The sequence below is a fragment of the Antennarius striatus genome, chromosome 24, assembly GCF_040054535.1.
Source record: "Antennarius striatus isolate MH-2024 chromosome 24, ASM4005453v1, whole genome shotgun sequence".
Taxonomy (NCBI): Eukaryota; Metazoa; Chordata; class Actinopteri; order Lophiiformes; family Antennariidae; genus Antennarius; species Antennarius striatus.
In genome coordinates, this window is record NC_090799.1 from 4,512,659 (window position 1) to 4,536,300 (window position 23,642).

The following is a 23,642-nucleotide window of genomic DNA, read 5'->3' on the forward strand; positions in this document are numbered from 1 at the left end:
CCCAAGACGGTTCTTTTTTGTTTGTTTGCATAAAAAATAAATTGCGTGGAGACACGATTCTTTGGCAAATCTTATTCCAATCGCATGTCTGCACTTTTATAGCATTAAAGCCACTTTTATTTGTGATTTCTCCTACATGATGCATAGTGTGCTTGTGCAAAGTACAAAATCTCCAAGAAATTAGTGACGCATTCCACCGTTTCTTGCATCACATGGAGATTTAAATGACCCGACGGCACAAAAATGAAGCAAATCACGAACGCTTAATTTTAGTCACTTTAATGATCGGAGCGTTGAGGAGAAACTTTTCTCCTTTCAGTTATCTGTTTGTCCGTCTACTAGTGGGAGTAGAATCACAAATCAAATGATTTTTACAACCAGAATCCTTTCCGTTGATTTCTTGTCATATTTCTGTCGCACAATGGCATTAATTCAGTGTTTGGATTGGTTTCTGGCAGCGATCTGTCTGTGTGAGTGAGCACAGAACATTTGAGTGGTCTTTAACCGAGGAGAGAGGAGAGATTGCCTGTGGCGTACGGGCCAGGGGGGGTGGGGGTTGTGTGTCAGTGTTACGCTTTTCACCAGAGACGCGGGGAGAGGGAGCCGCCATCGCCTGGACTCACTAATTCTCTCCCTTTTTGCACTCGCGAATCAGAGCACTGAGTGAGCATGGGATGTTTGGGAAAAAGAGAAAGAAAGTAAAGACTTCAAAAGGAGAGGATGCCAAGATTTTTTTTTTTTTCTTTGAAAATTGGCTCCGTCTAGAGAGGAACGGAAAACTCCTGGGGAGTAGGAATCAGAGTAAAGTCTAGTATGGAGCTGGGTTTAGGTGTCATGTGGAGAGGAAACCATAAAGGAGGGGTATGGAGGGACTGTGCAGGCGGTTATGAGGTTAAACCCACAGCATGACTCAGATTGAGTCTGGATTGTAATCTGTACAACCCTAAAAATCTGCCGCTCAGTGTCGGCCAAACGGCTTTGGTTTTGTTGGATTTAGAGTTGGTCGTGTGGAAAAGGTGTTCTCTGGGTCAAGGAGGGGGTGTGGGGTTGTTCAGATGAGAGGCATGGCGGGGGGTGGGGGTGGGATTATTATTACCCCTCAACCTTTAACACACATTCTCGTGTATACGCTACTTCAAATATCCCCCACCTGAGCCTCAAGTTCACCCACATTCCACTTAATCTACGTCAAGTTTGGCTCCAACGCTCGGCGGTTAATCCTGATTGGTTCAAATGTAGAAGGTCTTCCCTTTGGTTGGCCGACCCCCCCCCCCCTGTCATTCTACTACTGTCACAGGGATTACGCTCCATCGATTGGGCACGCTCCCAAACACCAGCAAACTGATGTATTTAGAAAGAGGGGAAGAGAGTGATGGAGAGAAGAGAGGGGCAGGAAGAGAGGGTGGGAGGGTAGAAAGGGGAGGGGCGTCCGTCTCCTTTACTGCCTTACTTTGGGGGTTTCAGTCAAGTTGTGCTCATCTCGGGACGCACACGTGTGTGAGACCATGAACCGGTGGTGCCATCAGTCGAGAAGAAACGTGTCTGATGGACCGATCTGGACATTTTCTTTCCCGCGTTCGCCCTTGAAGTCTGAGTGTGATCTTTGCAGGATATCTTTGAGGCTTTCTGAGCTGATCTCACTCATCTACAACCTCCTCAAGGATCTTCTGCTATTGTTTCCCTGCTGCTGTACAAGCAAAGATCACAGGCAGCGGCTCCAACGCCATATTTAAGGGGAAAAAAACACATCGATATTACAGTAACAGCGATTTGGCGTCACCGTCTTTATTCTCGATTGATCAGATATTTTGCACGCTCGTGATAAGTCGCATCGACTCCACGCACGTGGGTTTGTTCACGACCAGAAGGGATGGAGGTGATGGCGTCTTGTTGGAAGGGGCAGGTAAGCGAATCCCAATGCAGGGAAGCGTTTTGGTTTTGCACGACATGGTGCAAAATCGTGCGGGAGGCTTTGGATTGAAATGGTTTACGAGGATGCTTCATGAAGAGGCGATGTGCGTCAAGTCTGACTCCTGTTGGAGAATAACGACAGGGTACAAAGGATGAGGCAAGGCTATGAAATGGAAAAGCCCGTCGTGGTTTTTGTGTGTGTCGTTTTTTGTCTTTGCGCCGACGATGACTGCATTAACCTTCCTCTCGTGTGTCCATCAAGGAGGAGCAAGCTGCCAAACTGAAGGCGGAGAGGATCCGAGTCGCCCTGGAAAAAATCAAGGAGGCACAAGTCAAGAAGGTAGTAGCACCTCTGCTCTCTTCGTACACCAGCTGTCACGACTCCCATTTTCCTCTCCAAAGACCGGTTCGACTCGCTAATAATCGCTGTCTCATCACATTCGCTGCATTTCTTTTGTGAACTTCATTCAAGACGGCGAAGCTAAGAGAAAATAGGTCATTGTGGTGCTTTTTTGCGTGTGCGTATCTGCTGGGGAGGGAGCGAGAGATCTGAAAAAGAAGCTTCAGATGGAGAGAGAGAGAGAGAAGCTGTAAGACAGTGCAGACGCTTCCTTTACAAAGCATCTTATTTACTCCATCCAGACAAAAGAGATGGTTTTCTGCGATCAACTAGGGAGCCTTCCTCTTGTTTTGAAAACCATGTCTTGTGTGGTGGGAAGCCGGCACGAGACTTCACAGCCAGGCTATTTTTCGCCAGCATTTATTCCCCTGAATGAACAAACTGTGAATGAGAGCAGACCGAATGGTGGCCTTTAAGACGCGATGAATGGCTGACATGGACAGACTTCACTCGGCCAGATGAAAACCGTACAAGGAACCCGACAGCGGTCAGGCCTCAACGTTTGTTCTGGATTCTTGGCATTAATTCCAGTTTATATTTGGATGAAAGGTATTTGGTGCAACTGTGTTTGCTTTGAGTTGACTTTTTTTTCAGCCGGATTAGGGGGTTTTGGGGGGGTCTCCTGTGAGAAATGTAGGTCAGACTCCCCCCCCCCACACACACACACACACACACACACACCCCGGTAGTCTCACAGCTCCTCCAGCGTTCTCATTAGTCCAAGGCTCTGCTCCATCATCTGCATCCTCACGCTGATTGGACGTCAGGGTTCCAGTGGGAGGGTCCAGACAAGGGGTCAAGGAACTGGGGGCTTCATTTGGTCTCACACCAGGACCAGTCTTATGTGGGCTGCTGGAATTTGGCACGTGCGTTTGTCTCATCCAGATTAGTTTAAGCCGGCTTGTTATGGGGGACTTTTGGTTGCCAGTGGATCCAAAAGTGTGTTCAGATTGGATTTTGAGCATTAAATGTCTGTATGTGTGGCCATGACCGCAAAAAGAGTTGAACTGAGAGCGATCTATAAAAACAAAAGATCAGATCTAATTCAGTCCAACCAGATTCTGTGGATTTGATTTAAATGTTGCAGCAGAAATAATCATTTCCTTGTTGCTTTGGTGACGCTTCCTGTCTTCCTTCTGTCTTCTCACCTCAGCTGGTGATCAGAGTCCACATGTCCGACGAGAGCTCCAAGACCATGATGGTGGACGAGCGACAGTCAGTCAGGCAGGTGCTGGACAGCCTGCTGGATAAATCCCACTGTGGCTACAGCCCTGACTGGTCTCTGGTGGAAACCATCACTGAACTCCAGATGGGTAAGGGACCACGTTTTTGCACTTGTTTGCATATTTCTATCACAATGAGGCTGCAATGCAAACAGAGGGTTTTTTGTGTCCTGCAACTGTTTGTAATTCCACGGTAATTGTCAGTAAAACGTTTTCTTCCAAACCAAAAATAGAACATCCTGTGAATAAAGTTACAGCTTGCATCAATCTCATTACTCTTGTTTGTCTCTCCCATTTCCCGCCCTTTTTTTTTTCTTTTTCTTTTTTTTCCCCAGAGCGTATTTTTGAGGATCATGAGAACTTAGTGGAGAACCTCTTAAACTGGACCCGGGACAGCCACAACAAGCTCATGTTCATCGAACGCATTGAGAAATACGCTCTTTTCAAGAACCCTCAGGTGACTCTCTTCCGCTTGAGAACACATGCAGATCGTTTTCCCGCTACCCTCAGTAGCTGCTCTGCATCCAGGGTATAAATGCTTAAAGCGTATGCTATACACACACGAGTACATTCTTTATGCATGCTCAGTGCCTGCCCAGCCTGGAATGGGAACAAGGGAATGTGTTTGTGTACGAAGGCTGGAAGTGGGTCAAAGCTCTAAAGCGAAAATAGGTGAATAATTTATTTATCAGAAGTATCCGTTATTTACTTCTCCGTTTCCTCTCAATCATCTCCAGAACTATTTGCTGGGGCGGAAGGAGACGTCAGAAATGGCGGACAGGAATAAAGAAGCGTTATTAGAGGTGAGATAACGCGACGTTTCCAGTAACCGCCACGGTTCAGGAGTCGTAAAAATAATCTGACATATCGATGGCTGCGTTCGTGTTTGCATTCGTCAGGAGTGTTTCTGCGGCAGCTCGGTGTCTGTGCCAGAGATCGAGGGCATCCTGTGGCTGAAGGAGGATGGGAAGAAGTCGTGGAAGAAGCGTTACTTCCTCCTCAGAGCGTCAGGAATCTACTACGTCCCCAAAGGCAAAGTCAAGGTGAGAGACGAGCGGAAGTGAAGAGGGAACAAAAAAAAACAAACGTGGGTTTGGGTTATGACATCTTTCATGTTTTTTTTTAACTATGAAAATTTGTTTCGCACAGCTGCTCTTATTTTTAGCGCTCTCTTCATCGACGCTCTCTTCATTTTCAGTTTCTCCACTGACACCACATCAGCATCAAGCAGTTTCTCTTTCCAAAATATCTGTTTCGTAGTCAGACATCAAGTCCGTTCAGATTATCACCAGAAAGTTGTCTGAAGGTCATCTGAATGACCTCTGTCCCAATCCCAAACGTCAACCACGTGTCAAATCCATCCGCCGTCGTCTCCCTCTCCGCAGGCATCCAGAGATCTGGTGTGCTTCCTGCAGTTAGACCATGTGAACGTGTATTATGGGCAGGACTACCGCAGCAAATACAAGGCCCCGACCGACTACTGCCTGGCCCTGAAGGTGAAACACGATTCCGAATTTTTTACCCTGAGTGGATGTTAAATTATATAAATTATAAAGATTTCTAGCTTCTTTTATACCATGTGTAAATCTTTCTTCTTCTTTTTTTTTTTTTACAGCATCCACAAATCCAGAAGAAGTCACAGTACATCAAGTATCTGTGCTGTGATGATGTCAGAACCCTGCACCAATGGGTGAACGGAATCCGTATAGCGAAGGTGCGTCCCCGTTCGCCTTTTCTGCTTGTCTTTAGCACGTAAAAACTCCGAACATCGTCATCTGATGGTTCAAAAAGAAAATTATCGTGTTTTTTAAATTTATTTATTTTTTGCAGTACGGGAAACAGCTGTACGTGAACTACCAGGAGGCCATGAAGAGGACGGAAGCGGCGTACGATTGGTCCTCCCTCTCTACCTCCAGCATCCGATCCGGGTCCAGCTCTGCCAGCATACATGGTCGGTTTGAACGCCAAATAAATAAAATGTCTTTTTAAACAAAAAAAATCAAAATATAGGTATAAAAATCATTTTTTTATTCATCTGCACTCACGTCCAGAGTCCCAGTCCAATCACTCGGGTCACTCTGACAGCGGCGTGGACACCAGCTCGTCTCACGGACGCTCCCAGAGCGTGGTCAGCTCCATTTTTTCCGAGGCTTGGAAGAGAGGAACCCAGATCGAGGAAAACACCAAAGTAGGTCTTTAGTATCATCTGATCAAGATTATTTGTTTATTTGTGTTTGTTTATTTATTTATTTATTTATACACCCACTTTGTTAAACTGACACCACACCCCCCCCCCCAGCAGATGAGAATGGAGGCGTCCAGAGGAGCCACCCTCCCGCATCCTTCCCACGGCCACCGGCACCACAGCCAGCACTCTGCTGACCACCCAGCCCTAACGCCCCCTCCCCAACCTCAGGTGCAACCCCACCCTCACCCGCAGCCCCCACCGCATCTGCAACGCCAGTCCACGCCCCCTCAGACGCCCGCCCAGCCGACGGCCCCCCAGCCGCCGCGTCCCGAGCAGATGCCGCCGTCACCGCAGCAACAACAGCCGGCGCCTGCTCCGCCCCCGCCTCCCCCGCCCCCGCCCCCACCACCCCCGCCGCCCCCCCCAGTTCAAAGCGTGTCCCATTACTCCTCAGCCCCCACCATGTACAAGTACAGCACCATCACCAGGCTCCAGAACCAGAAGGCCTCCCAGGGCCCCCACCACCACAAGCTATCCGTCCAGGTCCTGCCCCCGGTTCCGATGCCCCCCCCCGCGCAGTTAAAACCGAACGTGAACCACATCGCGGCGAGGACAAACGTCCCTCCCCCACCCCCGCCCCCTCCTCCCCCATCAATGCCGACTCCGGGGTCGGCCATGGCGGTGCTGAAGCTGGGACCCCCCAGCCCTGCCGCACCTCCTGCCTTTATTCCTCTCCCCCCAGCACCCCCACCTGCTCCACAGACCAATGGTGTTGCGTTTCCTCCTCCCCCGCCCCCGCCCCCTCCCCCCCCACCTGCCCCGGCCCCCATGACCCCCCCTGTTTGCACCAATGGCCTGAAACAGGCGCTGAAGGAGAGGTTCCCCAGCCCCCCACGGGACCTCCCCCCTCCAAACGGAGACCTGGAGGAGTCCCCGCCCCCCGCCCCGGCTCCGCCACCCCCGCCTCCGCCGCCGCCACCTCCCCCACCGCCGCCGCCCCCTCCCCAGCAGTTTCCACCACCTCCGCCGGCGCCGCCCAAATCCTTCGCCCCCGGCTTCGTCCCTCATGCCAACCTGAAGCCCGTGTCCCCCGTCTCCCCGTTCCCCCCCCCACCACCTCCTCCTCCCCCACCTGCACCCCTCAAGAAGCAGTTTAGCCTTCAAGCAGGCCACGCCTCCAGCCACCCCCCTCCCACCCTGCCCAAGCAGCACAGTCTGTCCAAGCCGGCGCCGTCCTCGGGGGGCCCCCCGACGATGTCTCTAGTGAAGCAGCTCGCCAGTCAGTTTCCGGGGGCCGCAAACCAAGCAGCCAATCACACGGACACCCCCAAAGCCCCGCTCTCCCCCCCCGCCGTCAAGACCAAACCAAGATGGCAGCCTGGGGGGGGCACACAGCTGCAGTCCCCCGAGTTTCCACCTCCTCCCCCAGACGGGAACGCCGGCCTCCCTGCTCCTCCGCCCCCCCCACCACCACCACCTCCTCCCGTCACGGGCCCGACTCCTCCTCCTCCTCCTCTCCCTCCTGGAAACCTGGCCTCCCCCACGAGGAGGTCGCCCTTAAACGGAGGCAAGAAGCCCCCCCCGACCCCCCAGAGGAACTCCAGCATCAAATTCAACGCGTCGGCGTCCTACGAGGAGTCCAGGAGGAACCTGCTCAGCAAGTTTGCTCCTCAGAACAACACCTCTCCTTCCTCCCTGTGTCCTGCCCCCCCCTCCTCCACTGGATCCCCCTCTAAGGACCCCTCTACCGGACCCCCCGCCCCCCCAAAACCCGGAAAGCTCAACCTGGCCAACCTGCCGTTGGCGCTCCAAGCCAAAGTGAGCCAGGCGAAGCAATCCAGCGGCGACTTCCCCTCCCCTCCCCCTGAGTGCTCCTACTTCCCCCCTCCTCCCCCAGCCTCCGAGCTCTTCCCCCCCCCTCCGCCGCCGCCTCCCGGCGGCGACGCCCACATCGGCGGACCTCCAAGAGTAGCCGTGGTGAACCCCCAACCGCAAGCTCCCCCTCCGCCGCCTCCTCTCTCCCTTGTCAGCAACTCGTCGTGGGGGAAGAACTCTCTTAAAAAGACCCCCCCACCGACGGTCGTGCGGCGTAGCAACACCACCCCGGAGCCGCCCCCGCTTTCCCCACCTCCACCCACCTCCCCAAAGGGCGGCTCGGGCCAGCCCAACTTCCTGGAAGACCTCAACCGGACGTTGAAGAGGAAGTCGGTCGGGCGCCAAGGTTCTCTCAGCTCGGTCGGCGTCACGGGGAAGTTGGACCCCGCGGGGACCATGGACGACATGGCCCTGCCCCCGCCCCCCCCCGAGCTGCTCCTGGACCAGGGAAAGCAAAGCAACGGCGGAAACGGCTACATGTCCGGAAACATCTCAGGCTATGCAACGCTACGACGAGGACCCCCGCCCGCACCGCCCAAACGGGGGGACGCCACGAAACTGACTGGAGAGTGTTGAACTTTGTGATCGGGACGTTCTTCCTTTATGAAAGAGAATCGGAGCGATCAATGGACGGCAGTGTACATACCGAACCCAAACCGGACCGCGATCAGTTCCTGTTGGTTCTTTTCACATGCTTGGCCCTCCGGATCGGAGGGGGGGGGGGGGTTTGCTATACCCTAAACGCTCAGTGTGGCGAACCCTCACTCATCCGGGAAACCAAGCCCAACGAAAAGAAACAGGAAGTAGAATTGTGCAAATGTTACTGGATCCAGATCTGAGCCAAAATCTTGTATCTGCGTCTTTTATCATAAGTCTGTGCCATGTACTGGAGAAAACACACACACACACACACACACACACACACACACGTCAGGATATTTCTGCTTCGGTACTGCATGGACTTCATGTAAGAACAAACTATAAAACAACATCAAGCTGTTCCGGTGCATGAGCGAAAGAGAAACTACAACTGCATACATGCTTTGTGTCAATGCATGCATGTATGATTATACAGTGTAGTAAAGGAAAGCCTGCGCGGAGCGGGAATGGGTAGGTTTGCTTTTATATGACATTATTTAATGATTAATAAATAAGTTTGTGGTTGTTTTTTTTTAATTATTATTATAAGTTGGTCTTTAAAAGCTGGTCCAAGTCTAAAGAGGAAGAACATTAGGGGCACAATGGAATGTATGTGGGGAGGTGCATTTTAAATGAATTAAACTTTATGTTAGTTCATAAAAATTAAACATATGAAGACAGTGTTTTGAAGAAAAAAAAACCTTTCAAATCTGTTGTCCTGTACATTTTCAAGCTGTAAAGAAAGGAAGCCTTATTTCCAAATCTTGCACAGAGGTCAAAGCAGAACGGAGATTCCTTCTGGACAGAGTGACTAAGAAATAAAAGACAGCTGGTTTTCAAGTCTTCTGCGAATGGAGTTGGGCCCTGTGAACGCTGTATTTTCTGGATTGTGCATTTCCCGTGCTTGATTTCAGATCCCGATCCGTCAGTTTGTTTTGACTCCGTCTGTCCCCCGTCGTCTTAGTATTACAAATCAGGAAGTAAAACATCCAGACTCGGTCGTGATCAGCGTACCCAGGTGGAAAAAATCCGTTTGTTCATTTCATGTACAGAGCAGTTGAATTGTGTTTTCAAGCTGACTGAATGTTAAGTTCAACTTTATGCGTTGTTTTGTATTTTTTTTATGGTGCCACCACTGCTCCTGATCCGATCCTACCGATCGGGTCATGAAGGGTTTTAATTTCTAGCAGCAATGCCTTAATTTTTAGGGCGCTAGCGCTGTTCTCCACAGAATCTCAACTCGTCTATGTGTGCCAGGATGACGTATCATTGATATTTAAGCTCATTCAAACTGGTTTTAAATGGGCTGCGCTGTGGAAACATGTGCTTCATGGTGGTTTTCAGAGGAGACATTTCTATCCACTTATCTGTTAAGTCTTTTTTTATATGCTGTTCTTTTGTTCTGCTCAGCTCCAGTGGTTTGATTGCCACCCGAAGGCAGTGTGATAGTTCATATAACTGATTCTCCTCAACAGGATGTTTACTACAGTGCAGTATGTAAGTTATCGATGTGCTGATGTGAACATGTGGGGCCAAGAGAAATGAAGAAAAATGGTTGCTGATAAGAGTAAACGTGCATTTAAACTGAAAATCACAATATAAATGTTCAAACCAGACCCTTCATCTGTGTCCTCATTTGTTCAAAGGTGGAATGAGAATAGATCAAAAAACTGAACCAGCGTTTATTACGTGAATCTCTCGCTCCCCCTGGTGGCCGGTTTGTGATTTACACAAAATACATTTTGGGGTCACAGGTAGTCAAGATACTGTACTTTGCACCCTCAACGCTCACGACTTCATCTCATCGCGAATTTTTGGTAGTCACGTGATACCGTACGCGCATTCTATTGGCTTACAGCATCCGGACTTGCACTACGTTCCGTGAGTCTCGGACTTAAACACAAAAGTGCTTTAAACAGTCGATAAATGTGTGGGGAAAAGATTTTACTATTGTGGACAAATTGTGTTCTTTTTAATATCCATAATACCCTGAACTTCAGTCTGAATCATAAAATTTTCCTGTTGAGCTTCATTGAATAAATCATGTTTTTTTTAAAAAAGCGAACACCACAATGTGTAAATAATGTTTTTACTTCAAATTTGCCATTTGATCAGCACCTAAATATCTCCAGACTAAGCTGAAAATTCACTCCAAGTAGTTACTGAAGGTGTCTCCTCTGAGTTGAACTTCCCTGTCTTTGGAGGGTTCAGGCTGAATGGGTGGAGGAGGTGGGGGAGGTGGAGGAGGTGCAGAATGAACCAGGCCTGGAAGAAGATGGAAATACATTGAAATACAAAAGAAAAGAATTGCCATAACATAGTTTTTAAACATTAAATTTTTCCTTCAGGTATTAAGCTGTCAAATTCATCCGTAACTGATTCCACTACACCATTGATGAAACGTTTACCTCTGTTTGCAGGTGGGGCATTGATCTGGTGTCTTCCTCTTGAGAACATCTGTGGATTCAAGGTTTTGACATTAAATCATACGTGCCGTTTAGACCAGAACACTTATTCAATTATCATGACGGATAACAAACCAGAGTGTCCTCACCTCCTCGCTGGACTCAGAACTGACGCTGGCGTCGTGGCCGCATCTGAGAGAAACCACCTGCGTTGATGTGGACGATACTCTGACCTGACTCGAGCAGGGGAAGGATGGCTAAAGGAGGGGGAGGACAAATCACCAGAGGATTGTTTTTGACATTAATGCAGCTGTTATAGATGTGCCAATAAATCTGGGCCAAAACAAACACTGAGCTGCAGTGTGTCAACATGTGTCCTACTTGGAAGTGGGATATTTATCCGAGAGCCATGATATCAGGTGAACCTTTTGGAACCAATACTAAAAGGTGCCACAACATGATTTAATTATGGCTATTTATTAAAGACATTGAGAGAGTCTCACCATAAAAAAGCCCTGTTTGAAGGCGCATGTCTGGGGGTTCCTCATGGAGGTCTTCACACACTCCGTCTCTTTAATTTCAAATGTCATCAGCAGATCGACGGTGTTCAAGCTCGTGAGAGAAACCTAGCATACATGAGATATTTGCCATAATCTTCCAATTATGGTTGAACTGCTATGCTGTAGATATAACCCACTGCATCCTCTAAAGATAATAAATCAGTACAACACTTGCAATTGAATGTATTTAAAGATTAAATGCTGACTTGCCTTTTTGACAGATCCTTGGGTTGCCCCGTAAAGATGGCTGACAGCATAGATGGAGTTCACCTGCGCCATAGCTGCTCCAAGAGCTCTGTCGGCCATGGACGCCAGGTCAGAGTTGTGCAGTGGGAATCCTGTGTGGTTAAAGATGTGGGAAATATTACACAGTGAACATTTTAATAAAGAGGATCAGTTTTGGAGAACCTCTCACCTGAACATCCCAGAAGTGGCAGCAGGACCAGGAGGAACGTGTGCAGCTTCATCTTCGTCTTCAATAGCACCAAAACATAGGGCTTCACTTCCTGATTCAACTCCCTTTTATATGTTCAATGGTCCACTTTACCCTCAATAACCCCTTAAAAAACCTGCCCCTTCAATAGCTGTTAACCTTTGTTCAGCAGTATTGATCCAGTGGCAATGGACTGAAATAAATAAGCACATCTCGTTCAGATACTATTTAATTTTCTGTAGAATTCGTTAAATTGCTATTTTAAAATCGGATTGATGCGCTCCATATTTTTTGGCAATTTACTAAAGCATGTTGGACCCTTAAATCGAGTGTTTTAAGTTGTTATTTTAATTTTTTATAGTGTTTTAAATCTTGGAGAACACACTGGTAGAATGTCCACTTATTTCTCAGAAAACAAAGGTCAGGACAGAGAGCCAACAGATATCAAATTTTCTGGCGTTGAGGTATTTTCTGAGTTTACTGACAAAAAAACAACAACAGATTTTCAGGATTCATCTCAATTTTAATCAATAAAACATTTTATTCCACTCTCTGACATCTTTCTGATCAAATCAGCTTTTAATTGGGTTTGGTTGCTGCTGTTTTCTGTAATAAAATACATAAGTATATATATTATGTATTCATATTTCAGCATTTTCATCCCATTAGCTTTACAGAACCACGTCTTCATGTCTATTAGAAATGTGTGAGAAAAAAAAGAGCACATTTATCAAACAGAAGTGGTTTGGTCATCAAGTCTCCTGTGGTCGCTGCTCCCTGTTTGGCTTTGAATGGTTTGTTCATTGTCGCTAACTCTACTGTGAATTTCAATATTTGAACAATTCTCACATTCTTCCTCTCCCAGCTTTGCAAAATTGATTTTTAATTCTCGTACTACTTTCCGGTAGGTCTCATATGAGCACTTTGTACCAGGATTCTTGTCTTTGAAGTCCTGGAACATGAACCTGATTGTAATGGTGCTTGGCAAGTATCTCATTTGGGGGCCATGTTCACATGTGTAGTGGCTACTGGTGGGGCCAAATGATTCTATGTGAGCTTTAATGGGGTTGGTGTCCAGTTTGTTTGAGGGGACGTGTCTCCCCCGTCTATCCACTGCTGAAACAACTGACTCGAGCGACGTTGACCGCATCGCCGTTGTGATGAATCTATCATTTTTGGGGTGGTAACCAAGCGTTGCTAAGAAGAACGTCTTGCAGACTTCATGGGATGTTCCATTGTCAGCTTTGAAGTGGTACGAGTAGGTCATACTCCTACGACTGATGTGACCTGGGCCAGTTGTGTCCCGGTGTTTCAAGTCCCTGGAGACCCTGCTGAAGACCCAGAGTCTCTGTTCATGACGGCTCATGGACCAGTAGGTATCAAATATTGTCTTGCGTCTCTCATGCGAGATGTTCAAAGTACATTTCTTTGCACATCTGTCTTCACATGGGACTCCAAGCGAGGGAATCTTAATTTCATTTGACAATGCTCGCTCATTTGATTTTGGCTGTGACAAACTGACTCTGGGCTTTTTTTGAGGTGGTTCATCAGCTGGAGGTGAATCAGCCTGGTGCAAGTCTTTCTCTTGCTCAACTTCCTCAGATGAGCAGTTGTGGCCATCAAAGCTGTTGTCTGCATCCTCCAGGTCGGGGAGGGGTGACCCTTCTACCTTGCTGAGATGGTGAAATGTTTCACCTGTCTGAATTACGTCATCAAAGTCTGCTTTTTGGGACTCACCTGAAAAAGGAATGTGTTGATAGTTTAATTCTGATGAGAATTATTTTTAATATCGTTATTATTATATTATCGTTGTTATTATATGTAATAATAACAATCGTTATTATTCTTACCTATAAAGCAGTCAATAATAATAATAATAACAATAATAATAATAATAATAATAATAATAATAATAATAATAATAATAATACAAGTATAATTATAATACTGTTTAATTTGTCTGTTTAATTTTCTATGATTTAGCGAAAATTCACCGAAAATTGACGAATACATTACTTCATTTTTAGTTCGAAAGGGGCGGGATCATGGATATGCACAGCCAATCAGAGACAGATAAGAGCGGGTCCTGGCCTTCTGACATTGGTCAAACAAGTTTCTCACCCGGAAATAAAATGTGCATTGCTTTTTCGTTGTGATTAAAAAAAAACTAATGTACAGTTCTCGAAGTACTCGAATCGTATAATATCTACATATTTATTTATGATTATTTCTTGACAAAATCGCGTCAAAGCCAAACAGCAGAGCTGCAACGAGATCGAGCCCGTTTAGTAAAAACACGCGTGGATGGATCCGAGTTAGCAGATCAGTAGTTGTTCATGTAAACGTGAAGGCTGTAGTTAGCTACCCACATGTTAACGTTCTAGTTCTGATTCAAACTCACCTGCTTCTTGTGTCCTGAAGATTAACCCCGCTTCTGGAAAATCCCGATCACCGGGAAACGCCATCCCTCCGATTCTGTGTTTACTTCAGGATGGTTTGACGTTACAGAGAAACTTGTCCTTAATGACCTTCTTCACTTCTAACGCAACCAGTTTCTTTTTTTTTTTTAATAGGTGGTCAGGAAACAAAGAAAACCTGCATTACCTGATATTTATTGTGCAGTTCCTGCACCTTTTTTATTTTTTTCACGGTGCATTTTAATGCAGAGCAAAATATATCCCCTAATATCTGGATGAAATGCGTCACAACAGCGACACTAACAGACAGAAGATGGTATGGGACGCTCATTAGCATTAAAACGACAGCAAAACCAACAAAAACTGGCCTCTACCTCCTCTGGAAACAATCTCGTTGTTAAATATTGTCTGTTTACAAGTGATTTGAATATGACAGGTTGCAGAAAATCGAAAATCTCATTCCTGCTGTCAGATTATTGTCACAGGTCATTTCATAAGGATAATATTTTAGGATAGAATATGAAGACTTCTTTCCCCTACTTCAGAACCTCATTGATTATTTATGATTAGTGATTTTTCAATCTACATTAGGATAAATGAATACAAGTCATTTCTCACCATTTTAATTATATTCATCATGAATATCAAAAACATATGTACATGAGAATTCTTGTTCTTGTAAACAATGTTTTTGTTTGTACTAATTTGTTCTCCTATCCATATTAAACACATCACCTTTTAATTAAAGTGTCACTACCAAAACGGAATGTCTCATAGAAAATGGTTGAACAATCATTTCACATTGTAATCTAGTATTTGTAGACACAACTCCAACACAACAAGAGCTGCATTCACTTCAACCAGGTTTGATGGAACATTTATTGCTGCCCAATCTAAGCAGTTTGAACATATTTAAAAACTTTAAAGAGGATTCAAAAGGAAGCTTAACTAATATTAAAGTGTCAGATCTGACTCAATGTAAACTTATTTAACCATGAATTAAAGGATCATGTCAGCTTTTCTTTACAGCTTTCTTGTGAGCACATCCATATGTGAACATGTGAACAATGATGTGCAAAAGCTGTAATGCTATGATATTACTTGTCCAGTGTGAATGTAGCTTCTTTTGCATCAAAGTGTCAAATACCCAGAACAACACACACACACAAACACACACACAAACGAGTCTTTATCGTTCCAGTGTCCCCATCAGAGGCTCCATAGCAGCGAGGAAGGAGGCGTCAAACTCCTGATCTGAGAAACGAGCCACTGACTGCCGAGCATTGCGTCTTATCTGCAGTCGGATGTTGGGCGGCAGCGACAGAATCCTGTCGATGGTTTCTGAGTAACTGTCCTCGTCTTGAGCTAAGAAACCTGTCTGGTCTCCACCAAAAGGTACGACAATGTCCAGCTTGGGGCCGCCAGACTTGTGTGCCAGAATGACCTTCCCTGCTGCCATACACTCCACAACACCTGGAGTGGACAAAGACACGTAAAATTTATAATATAATAAAAGTACAATTTTAAATGAGACATTCCAAGCATAATTACCTATTCCAAAGTGTTCATTCCACATGGTGTGCAGTCCAATGGTGGCTTCCCCCATTTCTCTCTTCAGCTCCTCAAAGGATATATTTAGTTTAAACTCCACTCTGTCAGCAACCCCCAGCTCCTGGCACAGTCCCCTCAACATGAGGACTCTATCCTCATCTTGTTGGTTCCTGCATCCACCAATCAGAACTAATTTCAGTTCCCCCATGCCTCCAGCCTCCTCCCTTCGCCTGTCTAACACCTTCTTGAAAGCCCTGATCTGGAGCTGATGGTCCTTCTCCGGCCTGAACTGCCCAATGGAAACAATGGAGTGACATTTCTTGTCACCGTCCTCCTCCATCGGGATGTCAAGGAACGCAGTGACGTCACATGGTGGGTAAACCACAAGGGTGCGGTTGGGGGCACGCCACAGCGAAAGGATGTGTTCCAGGGTCCAGGAGGAGTTAACCATGATGAGGTCGCTGCAGGAACCGGCCATGCCGTAGAGCAGCGCAAACAGGCAGTAGTAAACGACCTTGAAGGCACTTAGGAACAGACTGTTCGAGACGAAGTTTGGGTTGTTGAACCTAGAACATTATCAGTTTGTGTTATTAGAGGAGATAGCAAGAAGCAGGTCTTAGTGTTGAATCCTACGATCACTTCTAAGTGTCCGACTGTAGTCTAAAAACATATCGTTACCAATAAAAGCACTGAAAGAATGTGTTACAGTTAAACAAATTACCTGGGGTTCCTTTCTCTCACTGCAGACAGCATGTCTGTGCTGATAGTTGGGTAGTGGACGTAACTTCCCACGCTGCAACCTCCCAAGTAGCGGAACAGGGGCAGAGTGAAGGCGTAGCCCATAGAGTCAATGTAGATGTCTGGGACAAATTCAGTCAGCGCCTCCCATCCTAGGAAGATGGAGCCCACACTTTGTCCCAGCAGGGTGAAGTGAGGAAACAGGCTGGGCTCCACAAGCAGCCGGTGCCTCAGGAACACAAACTGAACCGACCGCGGGAGCACGATGTTGAAACGACGTCTTGCCCCATCCAGGATTTGCTGCCCTGTCACTCCCTGGTCCCCCGTGTACACTATAAAGTTTGTGTCCATGTACCTGTGACCAAGATTTTAGATAATTTCTTTAATTGTATTTAGACAATTTTTTTCATTCTATACCGTTGTGATTCAGTTACCTTGTCTGTAGAGCTCTAATAGCGCACCAGAGCACCCTCTCTCCACCGCCACCAGCATTGCAGTAGGGATGGAAGAAAGCGATCGTGGGACGGCCGTCCCTTGCTCGTTGGGCATTCCTTCTGCTCTGAAGCCAAAAGCGCACCGCGCGCACTAGCAGGACCAGGACACCAATCAGCAACAAACACAAAAACAGAAGTGGCAGCAGCAACTTCCAAAGTAACCTGAAACAAAGATAGTGATGCAACACATTAAATCAGGGCTAAATTAGTCAGCACATTTTAGTTACAAAGAATTAAAGAAAGTAACCTGCAAGATATAAACTTAAAAAACAGCGAACATCACCTGCTCATCTCATTTGACCATTTACATATATTATATATGATTTTATTGAGTTGCTGTGTCTTCATGACACTTTTTACACATCTGTCTTCATGTTAGAGGGATCTGAGGCTCTTCCTCTGGTTTCTTCCCATTTTATAAACTGTGACCATCACCATCATTCATTTCTTTGAAATCAATGAAGTGAACCATTAGAACAAAACACCAACAAACGTGCTAGAAGTATTATTGTAATATTATTAGCGCATTGTGTATTATAAAAAGGTACTATTTAACCGCTTTGGTGCACAATGCATCAATGCAATCATTGTAAACTCAGATTTATATTAATATTACTTTCAGCAACGTGCAATAAAGGCAGCCTAGAATAACATGTTTAACTTTTCTCATTAATTTCAATAATAAAGCTTGTTTTTCATCGTTCCAGACAATCTGGAATTCATTATTAATGCACCAGACCACAAAAATACGCAGTATTTGAAAGCTAGCTAGCTGGCTAACTAGCCTGTGATGTGGTCTGATTTTACCAATAATAACGTGTCAATTTACCACCAGAGGAGCAACGAAAATACAATAAAATGTCACAAATGACTTAAGATTACACGTCAGCATTAACTGCTGGTGTTTCATGTGTTTATTCTTAAAATAAAATACATTTTACCTTGTTAATTCACACAAACAGAGAGCCAGCTGATCGTGTCCCGACATCTTGCCAAGTGAACGATAACACGACATCTCCGCTCAAAGCTTCTTCGTCTGTCTGCCTGCGGTCTGAGGGTTTGTCTGCTCCCCCTCCCGGTGAGGAGGTGTTACTACAAAGACTTCAAAGGCCTCAGTTAGTATTACAAAGACTTCAGGTTGTACTACAAAGAAAAGTTATTACTACATCACACACACACGCACACAAAGGGCATGCAAAGGGTTCAGGGGGGACATACAACATATTTTCTTTTTTCTAGAGGGCAATAACAGAAAATAGTTTAGAAGTATTGGTGTAAGCCAACATATTAGTAGTTACACTGATGGGCCATAGTAGTAGGAAAGGCCTAGGAAAAGTAGGAAAGTCAAGGCCTGGGAATGTATTACAGTATCTATTATTTAATTACATCCTGCTTCAAAGCGATGGTGTATTGTAATTGTCAGTGTTTGTCCGTCCGTTTGTATGTCCACCAAATATCTTCGCAACCATTGCGGATAAGACACGTGAAACAAAAAGCACATTACTCAGGTAGCAAAGGGGACGAAAATGAGATGACGACCTTGACTGTGAGAAAATTAGGTCAAGGTCAAATACCCATACTTAACTAGGCCTGTTTTTATGTCTATACCTATTTATGATTTTATATTTTTATATTCTTGATGTGTTATTTATTAATCTTTCTATTTGGTGTTGTACTACTTTCTATGTGATGGTGCTTTCTGTGTGCTTTTTCTGTGTTTTGTGTACTCACTGTGACGTGTGAGACAGAGAAATTAATTTCCCTGACGGAATCTCCTTAAGGAATAAATAAAGTTATACTCTACTCTATACTCTACTCTACTCAGGAACTGGATAAGATAGAAAGACGAGGGAGGCCAGCGTAAGACCATAGATCACAGATAGTGCTTTGATCTACGTATGACAGTAGGTCAGAACACTAGCTTTGATCTTTGACCTATGCGAGTAGGTCAGGGTAAAAGTTTGATTTCAGGGGTGTCGCGGGATGTTGCAGTCTATGACTGCCTTGGTTGTAGTTTGTTTAGCAATGATACAATGTCTAATTACAACACTAAAAAGGCTATCGCTAAAACATCACCAGGAGGTTTGTGCAAAGTCACAAGTTAGTTTTTCTGCCATGATGTTTAATCATGAAGTTACAGTATTAATATTAATTATTTCCAGATCTTTTCTAACATGGAGTCATGAACGTTTTTTATAATAAATCTTAACAGGACTTGATAAATGCTTTATTGGATGCGAAAATAAGTGTCTAAAGATACAAGTGGGCCTGATAGACAAAAACTAGGTCAATGTGAGCAAGCACATATGAAAAATCAGTACAGTAAAAATAAGGAAATGAGAGACACACCATAAGCTTATCGCTTCTGGTCTGCTTTTACAAGTTGGAAAACAAAATTCAGATGCTAGATATGAGATTTCAAAACACCTCTAAGATGTTAAGTATTGTTGACTTAACATTAATATTAAGACATGTGAAAAATAAATGATGTCCTTTGCAACCCAACTGAGATGAAAAGAATTTAATTACTTTAATTTAATTTTTGTTTTTAAATTAAATTAAATAACCAAGGACGTGTAAAAAGCTAAGGCAATCAAAAAATGAGTGAATGGCAGCAGAGATAAAATAAATAAGTCTGGATCTCCCTGTCTGGGAAGAAGGAGCTCTATGAGGGACAAAGTGTGTTGTTAGGGGTCGTTGGATCTGCCAGCTCATTATAAAAGTTTTCAATCTGCTCCTTGTACATCTTCACCACCACTGGCCTCTTTAGCTTCATGCTAGGACCTGTTGAACAAGATAAATAATTCAGGTCATAGGTCAAATTATAAGTGAACCAATTATTTATTGGTTGGTTGGTTACACTATACTCATTTTTTTGAGTAGTCTTGAGTGTGAAAATGCATTTTTTGTAGTTCAGTATTATTTCAATTATCAGCCACTGCTATAAATTCAGAAATTTATTCTATGTAATTATTCCAAAAATGAAAATCCATGTTTCATTCCAGTGCCACTCACCGAATTCCCTTCCTGATATGGAGAAATCCCGATCCAGAATGACCCACTTTTGAATACGCTGAGCATTGGAGGTTGACTTCTCATTAACTTGGTTGATTCCTTCCTGAATGGCAGCATAGATCACTTCATCTCGACTTCCTACGATCTCTGAGACTCGTGTGGCATTGCTGCCCAGCTTCTGACAGATCTTTATAGCTTCTGGAGGGACTCCTCTAAAACACATAGTCATGTTTCAAAATGGACATTTCAAGATAGTGCTGCTAAGGGGGCGTATCACTGACACTTCATTGATCACCAGACTTTCATGTTGGTTTTATAAAACCAAGCACATGTTGGGACATTCATGATACTTGATGAGGGAATGTAGCAAAGAAGAACTTTTTTGGGTAGATTCAAAAAACAATAATCACATTACCGCTGCTATAAATCTGGACCCTGGTCAGAGTCTGTAAACTTACCTTGATGGTGAGCAGCATAGACAGAAACCTCCTCTTGTCTCCGATCAGCATGGCGTTGCTGATGAGTGGCAGGGCCTCCTTCACTGCATCCTCAATAACAGGAGGAATGTTCTCTCCTCCTGCGGTGATGATCAGCTCTGAAATCAACAGAAATGCACCCACTGGTTCAGTAAAAATCTGAGGATAGCCTTTTGTCTTGGCCAAACAGGAATAAAGAATTCAGACCTTTAATTCATCCAGTGACAAAGAGGAATCCGTCCTTGTCATGTTTGCCCAGGTCACCAGAGTGCAGCCATCCCTCTGCATCCAGAGTCTCCTCAGTCTTTTCGGGCATGTTGAAGTAACCCAGAAACAGATCTCGCCGATTCCATCTTTGTCAGGGTTGTGTAGCTTTGTCTCGCACCCAGGAAGTTCTTTACCACAACTGTAAGACAAAATGGAAATTTTAAAAATGGAAATTTGCCACCAAATATATGGTATGACATGTCAAACTGAATTTGACAAGAAAAAAGAAATCACCTGGTGATCTTGAAAAACAAAAGAATCTACTATTTCATGTCTGTATGAAAACCATGGCCATAAATAGGATTCATGTGAAGGCTTTGCAGTAAACAATGTCCGATTTACTTTTCGTCTAACCTTCAGTGCATCTGGCTGAGCGAAGCACGTCTTTCCTCCGACTTTCATGATGATCCAGATGTCGATCATCTGTGCTGCGACGTGGCTGAGTGGCAGGTAGCTCACCACCACCTCCTGAGCTCGAGGGGCTTCTGTCAGATTTGCGTGGCGGCTGACACACAGTGCAGTCCAGGTTACCTGAGGAGAAAGAAGAAGACATGTGGTTCATGTGATTGCCTCTTTATGTGAAGTGAAATACTTTTAGAAGAGACCAAGAATGACCCAGAATGAATGCCTAGTAACTGATTTCACAAAATATAAAAACCTTGTCTAGCCATGTGGATTATCTTGCGCTGGCAACCCTCTAAGCTAATGAGCACATCAGTACATTTTTTCAATCCCTCAAGTATCATTTGTTGCGCCATACCTAAGTAGAAACCTAGGAGCAAAAAATGTTTCACATCTCTTACATTATCATGGCTGAGCATGACTCCTTTGGGCTGTGCTGTGGTTCCTGAGGTGTAGATGAGCATGCAGCATTGGTTGGGCTTCTGGCTGGAGATGACAGCATCAAGTGGTTCCTCAGGCTCATCACGGCCGAGCTTCATGAACTCAGCCCACTGCAGTACACACACACACACACACACACACACACACACACACACACACACACACACACACACACACACACACACACACACACACACACACACACACACACACACACACACACACACACACACACACACACACACACAAACGTCCCTGACGAGATGTCGACTGGCTGAAATGAATCTTTCATATTTCTCACATGCACATCATATGCTTACTGAATATAGATTTGGTCTCTTCTCCTTTGGTACATCTTTGTACTGGATAATTGTGTTGTAGCTGGTCTTCAACCTGTCAGCAAACAAAATAAAACACAAATACATAATGGATCGCTCACAGGTACTGTGAAAGTGGTTGAGTGTGCTGATTTCTCGTATCTCAACTACACAATTGAAATTCATTCTATCTCACCTCAAGGATCTTCTGTATTTGTTCGTTGTCCTCCACCACGATGATGTTGGCCTGGGAGTTTTCAGCTACGTATTTGCACGCTTCAGCAGAGTTGGTGGTGTAGATCCCCACAGCCAACCCACTGCAACACATATGACATGTCTGATTTAACATCGTCTCCCCAACGACCCTCCAGGTTATAGGATAGGCTAGGATAGTCTATTGTGTGCACGTTTACAGATCCCCATCGGAAACTTGTACATGTTATGTAAGCGATGGCTACTTTTTATTTATTCATTCCACCTGTTTGCCCCTTGCAATTGCTATGCACCCCCTGTGGGGGCACCATCCCCCTTTGGGAACCATTATTGTATTGGACTTCATTTAAACTCTCCCCTAGAGATAAATTATGTATTCTGGAAGGCCTTGAATCAATAAATCTGCACCTAAATTTGGAAATAAATGTGGACAAAAAGACTTCCCCTGCCAGGGTGGCTCCAATGTCAGCGATGAACCACTGAACAGAGTTGAACCTAAGGATGCCGACCCCATGGAACCGCTGCAAGCCGAGCTGTATAGAAAAAACACCTATGTTTAAATGTATGTTTAAAGCTGCACATAAATAATAGTGGCCTATTTGTACACCTTCATCAACAGTCATACCTCTAAAAAATTCTATTTTGGATTAGTTCTTGTGCTGTTGCACAGCGCTGATAGCATCATGATGTTGTTGCGTTGATCAAATCTGCCCCAATAGCAGATTGAGTCATACCACCTAATTCCTTGATCCTGCAAGGAGGCATCCTAACCAAATGCATGAAACCACCTCAACTGACTCCTCTCAGTATAGAGGGAGAGTGATTTTACTGTGGGGTCCTTTGGACAAAGCCCATCCCAGCCATTTGAATCCACAATGTTGTTCTTTGGTCATTGCCTCAAACATATGACCATAGGTGAGGGCAGAAATGAAAATCAAGCAATAAAATTGTGGCGTACTCTGCAGTGCACTGGCGTCGTGCTTGGAGTGTCCCCCGCTTCTCACGGAACAAGTCAGCTGTGATAGGCTCCAGCAATCCCTTTGACCCGTAATACGCAGAATAAGCTCCAATCCTATTACTAAAGATGCTGCCAACATTAGTTCATCTATCTCTGATTTGCTACCCGCTGATTATCATCTTAGACATTTCATATTTCCTGAAAATCATCCCAAAGGCAGACTGAGGTTCCAGTGGGATGAAGCTAACAGGACCACATTGGCCCGAAAAGCAGACATGACCCTGAGCCCCGATGTACATCTAAAATTCTGTCCACAATAATCAGGAACAGATTTTCCATGTATTTTTTGTGAAAACAAACGTATAATCGAGAACGTAAGCTGAGGTATACCTGTAGTCAAATTGTTTGATCATTTCATGCATGTGACTCTTTGTAGTGGATACTGAAAAGATTAAAACAAGCAAATCACCTTCAGGAAGCTTTGGGAACTGTGCGGCAGGCCTGGTAGTATTCCTTATAGGTCAGGCTACTCCATTTTGTTCCTACTTTCCAACTGAGAGCTGTGTGGTTGCCATAGTTCTCCATGGATGATGTAAACATGTCATGAATGGTAATAGATGTTTCAGCAGACACCTCAGAATCACCAATTATTAACTTCACATCTCCATCCTTCTGAGATGTTGACAGGGAAGGTTGTATTGCTGCTGGCATCAACAGGG

At 45.0% G+C, this 23,642-nt stretch overlaps 3 protein-coding genes and 1 pseudogene across 3 annotated transcripts in view; 1 reads left to right on the plus strand and 3 right to left on the minus strand.

Moving 5' to 3' along the window:
- raph1b (Ras association (RalGDS/AF-6) and pleckstrin homology domains 1b) overlaps positions 1 to 10,162 on the plus strand; it is a 31,764-nt gene extending 21,602 nt beyond the window's left edge. Inside the window, exons 8-17 of the mRNA XM_068309811.1 lie at positions 2,174 to 2,251; positions 3,465 to 3,624; positions 3,870 to 3,991; positions 4,272 to 4,337; positions 4,434 to 4,577; positions 4,920 to 5,030; positions 5,150 to 5,248; positions 5,365 to 5,485; positions 5,586 to 5,722; positions 5,834 to 10,162. Coding sequence (XP_068165912.1) covers positions 2,174 to 2,251; positions 3,465 to 3,624; positions 3,870 to 3,991; positions 4,272 to 4,337; positions 4,434 to 4,577; positions 4,920 to 5,030; positions 5,150 to 5,248; positions 5,365 to 5,485; positions 5,586 to 5,722; positions 5,834 to 8,173 — 3,378 coding nt within the window. The 3' untranslated portion in view covers positions 8,174 to 10,162. The remainder of the gene's footprint in view (positions 1 to 2,173; positions 2,252 to 3,464; positions 3,625 to 3,869; positions 3,992 to 4,271; positions 4,338 to 4,433; positions 4,578 to 4,919; positions 5,031 to 5,149; positions 5,249 to 5,364; positions 5,486 to 5,585; positions 5,723 to 5,833) is intronic.
- Positions 10,163 to 10,311: 149 nt separating this feature from the next.
- On the minus strand, positions 10,312 to 11,772 carry spp2 (secreted phosphoprotein 2). Its single transcript, XM_068309477.1, has 6 exons — positions 11,617 to 11,772; positions 11,412 to 11,539; positions 11,145 to 11,267; positions 10,791 to 10,898; positions 10,645 to 10,693; positions 10,312 to 10,501 (listed from the first exon to the last, which is right to left on the minus strand). The coding sequence occupies exons 1-6, from the start codon at positions 11,666 to 11,668 to the stop codon at positions 10,383 to 10,385; spliced, it is 579 nt and encodes a 192-aa protein (XP_068165578.1). The 5' UTR covers positions 11,669 to 11,772; the 3' UTR covers positions 10,312 to 10,382.
- Positions 11,773 to 14,669: 2,897 nt separating this feature from the next.
- Positions 14,670 to 17,822, minus strand: alg11 (ALG11 alpha-1,2-mannosyltransferase). The gene is made up of 5 exons (XM_068309524.1): positions 17,776 to 17,822; positions 16,775 to 16,996; positions 16,324 to 16,695; positions 15,603 to 16,168; positions 14,670 to 15,524 (listed from the first exon to the last, which is right to left on the minus strand). The coding sequence occupies exons 1-5, from the start codon at positions 17,820 to 17,822 to the stop codon at positions 15,241 to 15,243; spliced, it is 1,491 nt and encodes a 496-aa protein (XP_068165625.1). The 3' UTR covers positions 14,670 to 15,240.
- Positions 17,823 to 19,499: 1,677 nt separating this feature from the next.
- Positions 19,500 to 23,634, minus strand: LOC137591676 (long-chain-fatty-acid--CoA ligase ACSBG2-like; annotated as a pseudogene).
- Between the last annotated feature and the right edge of the window lie 8 nt (positions 23,635 to 23,642).

Coding starts and splice junctions, on each gene's coding strand:
- spp2 (XM_068309477.1), bottom strand. CDS start 11,668: ATGAAGCTGCACACGTTCCTCCTGGTCCTGCTGCCACTTCTGGGATGT. Junction 10,694..10,790: donor GTTCTGAGTCCAGCGAGGAG/GTGAGGACACTC, acceptor TTGAATCCACAG/ATGTTCTCAAGAGGAAGACA. Junction 10,502..10,644: donor TGCCCCACCTGCAAACAGAG/GTAAACGTTTCA, acceptor ATCTTCTTCCAG/GCCTGGTTCATTCTGCACCT.
- alg11 (XM_068309524.1), bottom strand. CDS start 17,822: ATGTCGGGACACGATCAGCTGGCTCTCTGTTTGTGTGAATTAACAAG. Junction 16,997..17,775: donor TGTTTGTGTGAATTAACAAG/GTAAAATGTATT, acceptor TCTTTGTTTCAG/GTTACTTTGGAAGTTGCTGC. Junction 16,169..16,323: donor GTGAGAGAAAGGAACCCCAG/GTAATTTGTTTA, acceptor ATAATGTTCTAG/GTTCAACAACCCAAACTTCG.